We start from the raw sequence: 11,283 nt of genomic DNA, 5'->3' as shown, positions 1-11,283 counted from the left end.
ATTCACAAGACGTGTTGTACATTCAATTTATCTTTAACTTTATTGACACACATACCTTATACATAGAAGTTTACATATATATATAAAAATAATACACATAATAATCATATTGCAAAATGGGACGTAAACTAAAAACAAAAAATCATCTGTAAATATCATCAGTTTATCAGTTCTATAAATTTCGCTAATTTCTTCCCAAGAAACAAACTTTTCTCATCATATGCTAAATAACAAATCAAATTATGTTTAGGGAATAATTTAAAAGGAAGAAAGTGTCTTTTCTTTTTTGTTTTCTTTTTTTTTTTAAAGCCATAGTGAAAAATGTGTTACAACCATTTGGTTACTGAGTGTTTTAGTATAGTATTAATTGAGTGTGTGATTAAGGAAATTCGAGAGTTCATCTTCACTGAGATTCTATTTGTTCGATAGTTGCTGCTTATTGTTGCTGTTGCTTGTTAAGTAAAAGTATAAAAGCCCGGAGTGTGGCAAGGGTGTGTGTGTAAACATAACGAGTGTAGAAAAACGAGAAAGAGACAGTCGATTATGCCCGACTGTAAGATACCCGGTACAGTTGCACACTAATTGCATAACTTAAGATCGTGTGTATAATTGAAAGTAATACCAATTTTCTAAATAAATATCTGAATTACAGAAATGGATAAAAACGGGCAGACGAAAAGCTAACTCTATATCGATGTTCCAATCCAAATAGTATGCTGCCTTCTTTAAGGTACCGAGTATTTTTTTTACTTGGGAGCATATATAAATATATAGTTTGCTTCTTTTGTTTGTTTGTTCTTAAATTAGTAGGTACACAGGTGCAAAAAGTGCGAGAGAGCTGTACGTAAGTTATTAATTGTAATTAATTAACTAAATTGAGCAATTGCTAACCATCAACCGAGACGTATACTGGGGTAGGGTATTGTATATGATAATACTCTTTATATAAAAAATTCATTATATTTACGAGTAAGACGGAATAATAATAATAAAAAAAATATACAAATATAAAAATAATAATGATAATAATAATACCTTAACCGATAATAAAATATCATGGAGATTCTGATTCGTAACGCTGGCGATGACACATTTTGTATTACATATACATATAATAAATACATGTTATTGTATTAAATATTTATGCTTCCTTCCTTGTTTCTGCACTTTTGCTTTCGATAGCTGCCAAAAGTTGTTTGCGTATCCTTCCGGGGTTTTTTTTTTTGATTTTGTCTTTTTTGTTTTTTGCTATAAAATTGACCATACACATTTATGCTTATACCTTAGGCTTAAGAATAATATGTCAAATTCCATTTGTTGTTTGCTTTGTATAAATTGTTCTTTTGTTTTTTTTTAGTTTTTGTTCTTTGCAGCAATTTTGTTCTCACTTGGTTTAGGGTTAAATTGTCTTCAGATCTCTCTACGAAGTGTATGTTATGTATATAATAATGTAGTATGTATTTATGTATTACATATTTGCGTTAGCTAGACGTTTTATGTACAAAAATTGCCTAAACTATGTATACATTCGACACATTCGATAAGTATTGCCATACGAGCGGAATTCGTAATCCATTTCTTTGCTTTGTTTCTTAGTAGATCCTTCAAAGGGTCTATTGGGTGTTTATAAACTAAAAATTCACTAAAATTGTGCCACATTCAAAGAGAGAAAGGAGTTTAAGGGGACGGACTAAGGGAAGAGGGAACAACAGACATAAATAGCACTTACAATTTGCAACGGCGTCTCATTCCTCGAGGTTTCCCTCATCTTAGGCCTGATGATGTCGCTGCGCTGCGGCGCGCATAAAATGTCGTGCATTGAGCGGATACTGTCTGGGATACGAGATGAGTGTGGAGCCCAGTGCTATGCTTAGTGGTGCTTTGGACCGTCCCGGTAGACTGATAAACACTGTGCCCACTGCCGCCAGATTATCGCAGGTGGGCTCAATAGCCACCAGCATGATCTCGGTGGCTTGCACATGACGTGAGCTTTCCCGGTTGCTGCTGCTGCTGTGATGTGACATCTGAGTTGCTTCGATAGCATGTTCGCGGCCCTGCTGTTGCTGCAGGAGCAACGCTTGACGTGCACGTTGACGCATCGCACGAGTTGTCGTCGTCGATGTGGAGGCATGCGCTAATGGGCTGCTGTCCATGTCCAGGCTAGCAGAGGCGAGAAAGATTTGCGCAAATGGTCGCTTGGCCAAGTGCAACATTTCCACGACGTGCTGACGACGCGCGCGTCTCAAATCCGCCGCCTGCTTCACCTTCCACACGATGACACAGAGGGCGAGGAATAGAAAGAAGCAGGAGAAGAACACGGAGAAGAACACAAACAGATCGATGTGCAGTTGATCCTGACGAAACACCACCGAGCCATAGCTCGGCTCGGGTCCCGCGCTGGCACGCAACGCAATAAAGAACCGAGTGGCGCTCAAGTTATGCGCATGCTGTGGCAACGTCAGCACCAAACGATTCTTGAGGCCGAAGAGACGTAGCAAAGTATTGCATTGATTGAGCGTAACGTGAGTGCTAAGATCCTTGGCATATTGATCCTGCACCACCAACGTGTGCACGCCATGGCTGCGACAATCGTGCAGATGCGGCACATAGAACTGTCCACCATCTCGGCCTCCGTTGCTGGCGCTGCTGCTGCGTCGCTCCGGCCTAAACAGCTTTTCCAGCGTGACATTGTAGTGGCGTGGCAATGCAATATTGAGCGGATGCTCCCGCTTGGTCTTCGGCACCCAGTTGTAGCGATTGTCCAGCAAGATCTCATGGAAGCCGTTCGTTTGATTCGTTTCCACTATGAAAGAGTCGTCCTGTGGCGACATAAACACATCGAGTTCGCCCTGCGTTACATCGATGATGATGCGTATGTCGACGTTCATGAAACGTGGCTGGATGACAAAGAAGACCGTCTGGCCAGGCTTCAAAGCCGCTGGCTTTGACTTGCATTCCTCTGAGGAGGCGGAAGTAGTAAAAGAAGAGATTCATTAAGTTTAGGTAAGTTCGTAAAAGATATTTTAAACTATAGTTAACTATATATAATATGTATATAAGCATCTTATCACTCACCTATTGGCTTGGCGTCGAAGCACATTCGCGACTCCACGGTGATTTGCTTGTAGCACTGATGACCATCGGTGGGATTGCCCGCATACGAGTCGCGGCACTTGGAGCACTGCACACTCCAGCAGAGCTGCGCCGAATTCTTGCCACCGCCAGCAGTGCAAGTGGCATCGCTTTCCGTGTTGTTGGCGCAGTTACACTTCTCGCCTGTGACTGCGTCGCAGACATTGCCATGTCCATGGCACTGGCACGGTCGACAATGTTGCTGCAGATCCTCGCTGCCCCGGAAATAGCCCAGCAAACAGCTATCACAACGATCGCCAGCCGTGTGATTGCCACAACGCAGACAGGTGGCATTATGGGCGGGTCCCTCGGGTAAAATGCGTTCCAATTCCTGGCGCGTCATGTTGAAGACAGCCGGATCCGCATCGTAGGCCACACAGACATCCGAATGGCCATGGCAATACTCCAGGCAAGGTTGGCAGGCGTGACCCTCGCGAGGATTGCCCACGAACAGCGGCTGACACTTCTCACACTGCTCGCCCATCGTGTTGTTGTGACACTCCAGACAAATGTCCAGGCGGCTGCTCGACTCACAGTTCGAGTGTCCATTGCACAGACACTGAATGCTGCAGTTCTCGCCCACATAGCCAAAGTCGCACTTGCACTCGTTGGGACGCACACAGCTGCCGCGCACACAGCCCTGACTGCAGACGGGTAGACAGCTCTGCTGCTCCTCGCGATAGCCGGCGGCACAGACGCACTTGTAGCCCAGCGTGGGCGTATCCAGGTCGATACACTGCTCGGAGATCGCATCACAATTGTGATGTCCATTCTCGCATTCATTCTCCGCCGGACACTGCACATAGTGCCAGCTAACGACATCGGCGTGTGTCAGCTGCGAATCGTTGCGCCAGCTGCTGTAGATCAGATCACACGTGGACCCCGACGGATACTCCTGACGATGCTCTAGTGCGCCCTCAGTGCAAATGCCGTCGCCATTGAAACCTTCGCGTGCACACCAGCCGCAATGCGCATGCTCCAAGCAACTGGAGCACTGTGTGTACACATGACACGGCTCCGGACAACGTTCCTGTTCGCTGGACTCCAACACCAGACCGCAAACGCCGCCAGCGCAGAGCAGCGGTTGAGCCGCTGGCGAGATGCAAGCATTCAGCATCGTTGACCATTTGCAGTCGCCACTGCTGGCATCCTGGCCACTCTGCAGACAGCTGCTGCAATTGCTGTGCGTGTGACAAGCAGCGGGACACTGTTCCACCAGACGATAGGCATTCTTCTCCACCAGATCGTGAGCAATGCACTCCTCATGCCCCAGCTCAGTGCGCGCCCAGTGACAGAGCTGCGGAAGATACACCTGACGCATGCACGCCTCGCAGCCCAGCTGGTGGCACTGCGGCGCTGGACACTCATCAATCTCGCTGACGCTGCGCTCCTTCAGACACCAGCCACTGCTGTGCAGACACTCCTCGTTAGCAGACACACAACGACCCCGAATGCCGCACTGATCGCACCACTGGCACGCCGGCTGCGCCTCGTGATGAATGGGCCAGGCGGCCAAGCAGGCGCTGCAGCTATGAAAGCTGGAGCAGTTGCGACTGGCGAGCCAAACATCATTGCAGGCGGGCCCGTTGTTGATGACCAGCGTGCCATTGTGATTGGCACACGGCGCACGTCCCTGGGTGAAGCAATGCGAGCTGTTGCTGTAGGTGCTGTGCACGGTGCAATAACTGCAGCCCATGTAATGGCGGCAAATCGATTTGCCACCGCTCCACAGCTGACACAAATCCTCGGGCAGATGAATGCGTGTCACATGACTTTGGGTGGCGCTGCCATCCCATCCGCCAATCACATAAATGCTGCCACTGTCCGCATCAATGGCCATGGCCTCCGCATAACTGGCCACCGGCAGTCGTCCAATCAGTTGCACATCATCGGTGAGACGCACCCACTGATTGCAGGCATACACATAGGCCAAGAGCACATCTGTGGCATTGTAGGGCGTTGTTCTGCCGCCATAGACGACCATGTAGTGTTCGGTGCTAACGGCGGAATGGAAGTAACGTCCACGCGGCAGCAGGGAAGCGGGAGAGTTCAATTCACGGAATGTTGGCAGCTCCGACCAGCTGAGTTTAGTCAGCTCCAAGGAAAATAGTTTGTTCTGTGCTTTACCGCCCGCATAGCCGCCGAAAACATACACGCTATGCGTTTCCACATGATACACTGCACTGTGTCCATAAAGTACGGGCAGACGAGCTCCCATCGCCGTCAACTGTTGCCAACGACTCGCGTCCAGATTGAATTCCCACAGCTCCAGAGCACGCGACTTGTTCAGACTGAGGCCGCCAATCAGTAGCAGCGCTTCATGCTCCTGATAGCGCACCTGGCAGAGCGTGTGCCCAGCCAGCGCTGGCGGCGCCTCCTGCTGCTGCTGCTCCTCTAGCTCGATTTGACTCCAGCGTTGATTTTGTATGGAGAATTGCCAGAAATCCGCCAGCAAACGCGAATTGGCGCCCAGGCCGCCGTAGATGTAAATGATTTGTTTCTTCACATAGATTTCAGCTGCATGAAAGTAGCGTCCTAGTGGCATGCGATCCTCGGGCGTCGAAGACTCCACGGTGACCTGCAACCAAGTGCCGTTCTTGGTGTCGAATTGCCGAAAATCATTGAGTGGCCCGTGACTCGGAGAATAGCCGCCAAACATCCACAAAGAACCGCGACGATCCGCATTCACAGAGTGCCCAAAACGTGGTATTGTCTTTCTTAAATGTTCCAACGCTTCGCTGAGTAGTTGTGTGTTAAAAAGCTCGGTTAACACCAAATGATTGCGCTGCACTAGCGTGCCACAATCGGCGCCCGCATAGCTGGCATTACTGCAGATACAACGTCCATATTCTGTGTCACAATAGCCCTGCAACCGCTTCGCATGGCAATTGCTGGGACAGATCTCCACCTCACAGCGTGCACCGACATAGCCAGCGGGACACACACAACGTTGCTGAGCATCACAGATGTGCGGATGCAGACAACTGCCAGCCACACAATTCATCACCGAGTACAGAGCATTGAAGCCAAAGTGTCGCCGCTCGCTGCCCTGTTTATAGTAGACAGTTACATGCGAGGAGCGTGCCTCGATGATCCTTGCAGCGCTGTACGGTTCACAGACGACGGCAAGCAGTTGATTTTGTTGGGCAGCGCCTGTAAGATCAGGCAGACTGTCGTAGATGTAAACGGCATTCTCATCACAGTCCATCACCAGCGAGTTCCATTGAAACTCGAGTTGCAACAACGATTTATCAGCCTGGAGTGTCTTTGGCTGCAATATCCACAGACATTCGCGCACCTCCAGACTGGCGCCCCAAGGTGAGCGATAGGATTGATACGATCCGATGGCGCTGCGTCCAATGCTCGTGAGAATGCCACGCGATTCGCACTGATAGTAACACTGGCCGCCATCGCGTGGATTGCCATAGTAACCAGGCGCGCAGACATCGCACTTGAGTCCCTGCGTATTGTCCTTGCAGAAGCATTCGCCGTGGCTCACATTGCAGATGCCCTGCGAAGGGAAGAGGATCGATTTATTAGAATAATTATTTAACTGCTTTGGCGTCGCACTTACCAAATCCTGATTGCCATGGCCATTGCACTCGCAGGGATGACAACCAACGGCCGCTGTGGCATTGCCATAGCTGCCCTGGCGACAGCGCTCGCAGCGTTCGCCCTCGGTCCACGACTGGCACTGATCGCACTTGCCCAGCCGCTCTGTGCAGGTGGAATGATTGTTGCAGCCACAACTGATGCCACAATCGCTGCCCGTCCAGCCCAGATCACACTTGCAACTGTAATCCGGTGCATTGGAGCAATAACCATTCTGACACGTCTCGTAGCAGGTGCGCTCGCACTTGTTGCGACCATCGCCATGGTATCCACGCCGGCAATGACAGTTGTAGCTGCCCTGAGTGTTGGTGCACTTGGCCTCCTTGTGGCAATCATGCAAACCCAGTCCACACTCATCCACATCCGGACACTGGGCATAAGCCCACTCAGCATCGTGCTGTGTGCTGCTGTTCAGGGCCAGCGAACAGTTGCCGGCGCTGTAGCTAAAATCGCCCTGCATACAGATGCCCTCGATGGGATTGTCACGATCAAAGCACCAGCCACAACTCAATGTTCGCAGGCAGGCGGTGCAGTTGCGATGCCGCTCACAGGATTTGCATTGTTGCAGTGCACGCGGCTCATCGGAGTGCATAATTAATGATGTCATCTGAGAAGGGGATGCACCTGCGGTTGCTCCAGCTATGCCGGGTGTCGTGCCCACCTTGTCGATCCATTCGCGGCACATGCCAAACTGATACTCGCTGGTGTAGACGGCAAAGCTAAAGCATTGCGCACTCGCCTCGCACCACACACAACGTCCCCGCTCGCCCAGACACTGATCACACCCGCGACGCTCTCGACATGGGCGTGGACACTGTCCCAGCGCACGTACGCTGCTGTTTGATTTGCCTATACGGCCACAACGTGCATCATCCAGCCACCATTCACATTCGCTGTTGCCAGGCGTGGAGACGCAAGCCTCGCAGCTCACATAGTTGGAGCAGTTGGCACACTGACTGGGCTGGCTGATCAAATAGGCCCAATGGTTGTCCTCGGGTGCCACGCACACTTCGCTCTCGTTCACCGACTTGAGATGGCATTTGCCGGTGAGTGGACACCAGGAGCAGGAGGCATCTGTGAGGCAGTGCAAGCAGTTGGAGTATTCATTGCAATCGCCGGAATAGTAGGGTTCCAGATATTCGAAGGTGAAAGCATTCAGCTGGCCATTGTGCAAATGCTGCAGCTCCATCTTCGTCTTCTGGTAAATGTTGTAAATATTATTCTGACCGATGCGACGACGGGCCTATAAGGAATAGAATAAAAATATATATAGTAGGACTACTTCAGAGACTGTGAATATGGACGAAGAACTATACAACTACATAATAAGAAATGAAAATTCGAATTTGGTGTTATTTTTGTTATAATATGAAGAAAGTACTTATTACTCACCTGGAAATCGATGAGAAATGGCTGCTCGGTGCTTGGCAGTTGCACATTGCTGCAGTACGATTGGTTCGAGCTCTGACTGGTCACGTTCTCCAGCGTATCAAGATTCGTGCCAAGTCCAGCACGCAGCACTGCAGATGAATAGCTGCTGCAGACCTGAATGGCCGAATTGTTTCCATTGCTGGTGCTCCACTGCTGCTGCGGACGCACAAAACCGAGTAATCTGGCGAGCATTTCGCCCTCCTGACGCTGCTCGAAATACGCAGCAGGTGGCGGCGAAGAAAAGTCCACCATGGTGGCATTGACAATGCCCACATAATCGGGCATTGTATAGTTGACAGGATAATTGTACTTAATGTAGGTTAAGCCAGGACGTCGATCATTCCTTGTGCACATCTCAGGCTCACGAATCTCGGTCCCCTGTTCTCCCCACCAGCCAGCGCTTTCGCCACAGATGCCATAGTTGTCATCGCGATGATGACAGCGTGCATTCTGCACACACCACGTGCATTCGTTTAAGCCCAGCTTGCTGGCCACCGAAAATGCGGCAGCGGCGCTGTTGCCACCTCCCCACGAGGTGCCATGCACCAGACACGCATGGCAATCCCCCAGCGAGGGGCAGATGCCCGGACAGCGTGTAGTCTGCAGATTTGTAGTGCAATTGGCGCCAATGGTGCGTCCATAGCAACTGCTGTCCGCCGAGCACCAGCCACACTCCGGATTCGACAAGCACGCGGTGTGAGATCCATGCAAGCGACACGACATCTCAGGATTGTGATTGTAGAGTGTATTCTCCACACGCAGCACCTGGGGCAGTTCGTAGGCGAAGAGATCGGCATTCACATTGCCATGATAGCCGCCCACAATGAGCAGCGTGTGATTGCGACGTAGTGCAGCCGCCTGAGCGAAGACGCCCTGCGTTTTCGGGTACAAGCTGTCGTCGGCAGTGACCACCTGATTGATCCAGATGTGACAACTCAAATGATACCAATACATCTGATTATCATAGCAAATTTCATCCTTGTTATGACGATGCGTGTAGCCCCCAAAGACAATCATATAGTTGCCCGATATGGTGGCAGTGTGAAAGGCGCGTTCTCGTGGAATGTTTGTGTCGCGCAGTGCGGTGCGTGGATAAAGGATCTCTGTCCAATGCAGCTGATCCAATTGAAAGGCGAAAATGCGATCGGATAGCTTGGAGAAGCGTGCCAAGCTGGTCATAATGCCGCCAAACACAATCAACGAATTGGTGGCGCTGTAGTAAACCGTTGAGTGTGCCGCCAGACGCACGTCCAGCGTTTTGCCTCCACGTGGCTGGACCAGCTGCCACTGCGAGTCTTCGCTAAGTGGTAATGGTATGCGATAAATGCTGGAGGAGAATTCTCCTGTTTCCACGCTGCCGCCAAACAAATACAAGTGTCCAGCAGCTGTGGTTAGCGTGTGCCTTGCCAATGCTGGCGGTTGCAGCTGTGATCTAATAGCCATTTGCTTCCATTTGCCACCCGTCTCGACTGTATTGTATTGCCAGAGATCACTGTAGAAGCTACCATTAGCATGTTTGCCGCCATAGATTACAAATCCGCCGGGAACAACATCTGCCGCATGACCATAACGTCCATGCGGCTTATGATCGGTGACCTCTTCGAGTATATCCTCCAGATACTCGGAGAGTTCCTCGTCCGTTGAATTCGCATTAACTGTGGTCAGCGGCAGCGAGGAGCGTGTGCGTCGCTGATGCAGATTCGATTCGGCCAGCGTATAGAGTATGTTGCGGAAGAAGCTCACATCGCTGGTCAGACCCCACAGCTTGGCCTCATCCTCGTTCTTGTGCTGCAGCACCGCTTTCAACAGCGTATGGTCAATCTTCTGCGGATGATAAAAGTGCCTCCTGCTCTGCAGCGGTATATTCCATTCATCCACCCATTGGCTGGTGCGAAAACGATAGATTTGCAGCGTATTGATCACATTATTCAAATCATAGCCACCGAACACAAATAGCGAATCCTCGTCCTCAATGTAGACGGCGGTGTGAGCAGCTCTCGGTGTCATGCCCTCGGCATCGGTTGCTAGCCAACGCCAGCTGCTCCCTGTTGGATTGTCGCTGAGATCGCACAGACGTCCACTGTAGCCTGGCGAGCAATGACAAATGCTTTTCTGGCATTTGCCGCGTCCCTGTTGCTCGCCGCATTTCTGTGGGCACGCCTCGTCCTCGCAGTCGGGCCCCACCCACTCGCCATGGCAGACACACTGGTCGCCCACGCATTTGCCATGATTGTGGCAATTGTTGAGGCAATTTGATATGTAATAGGAAGCACGAAAACCATCAAGCACATAGTTTGTATCGCTGTACATCAGTATCAACATCTGCAAAAGAATCAATTAGTAATCTAATATATGGGATTGATTATAAGAGGGGAGAGGTGTCTACTTACACTACCGCTGCGTGCCACCAAACGCTGGGGTTGTGTGCGTCCACTGAAGCTGCCCAAGAGCGTTGAATTGAAGGAGTCTCCATCGTATACATAAATGTAATCATAGGAACACTCGGTGCCCATGCTATGGAATGTTAGCGTTATGAATTGACTATCATTTTTCGCTTTGATCAGCCATTCACAATGCGAGTCCTGTGTATAATTATAACCGGTTGGACCATCGCTAATTTCACCATACGGATCGGTGAAAACTTTGCGACTTCGATCGCATGGCGCTGTTGTTGTTGATGATGTTACTGTTATTTGTTGCGATGGATGCGGCAAATGTAAGCTGCTGATAATGATAATCCAAAATGTCAAGGTTGGTAGCAGCAGTGCGTACATTCTTTGCATTTTAATTACAGTCGTCGTCGTCGTCGTTGCTGTTGTCGTTGTCGTCGCGACGTCTTCGCCCAATCTCATTTTTATGCAAATTGCAATATCACACTACAACACCTCTCTTAGTTTTAATGTATTTCGGTTTCTTCTGCATGTTCATCCAGCCTTTGTTCATTGCACACACAACATGGGCGCGCACGGCCGTTGGAGTAGCAAACTCTCGTCTGTGCGCTGAAAAATTATTATTTCTCCAGCCAGCCTGTTTTTTTATTTGTGCGGAATTTTTTTGTTTAATTTTACTAACTAGTGATGGGGAGGCCACCTATATCGTACCTTCATA

The 11,283-nt window shown here is 49.6% G+C and overlaps 1 protein-coding gene across 2 annotated transcripts; it reads right to left on the bottom strand.

Annotated features, from left to right (window-relative positions):
* Positions 1–12: 12 nt before the first annotated feature.
* On the bottom strand, positions 13–11,261 carry LOC132798792 (multiple epidermal growth factor-like domains protein 8). 2 transcript variants are annotated; one of them, XM_060810774.1, is made up of 6 exons: positions 10,566–11,261; positions 8,137–10,497; positions 6,707–7,987; positions 3,076–6,643; positions 1,730–2,959; positions 13–1,642 (listed from the first exon to the last, which is right to left on the bottom strand). In XM_060810774.1, exons 1-5 carry the CDS (start codon positions 11,025–11,027, stop codon positions 1,770–1,772), a joined length of 8,862 nt encoding a protein of 2,953 aa, XP_060666757.1. In that variant the 5' UTR covers positions 11,028–11,261; the 3' UTR covers positions 13–1,642; positions 1,730–1,769. The 2 variants fall into 2 exon arrangements, with proteins under 2 accessions (XP_060666757.1, XP_060666756.1); XM_060810773.1 differs by having other exon boundaries at positions 13–2,959.
* Positions 11,262–11,283: the final 22 nt, after the last annotated feature.

Source organism: Drosophila nasuta, chromosome 2L, assembly GCF_023558535.2.
Source record: "Drosophila nasuta strain 15112-1781.00 chromosome 2L, ASM2355853v1, whole genome shotgun sequence".
NCBI lineage: Eukaryota > Metazoa > Arthropoda > Insecta > Diptera > Drosophilidae > Drosophila > Drosophila nasuta.
Note: the sequence above shows the minus strand (reverse complement) of the source record. Positions and strands in the feature narration are given on the sequence as shown.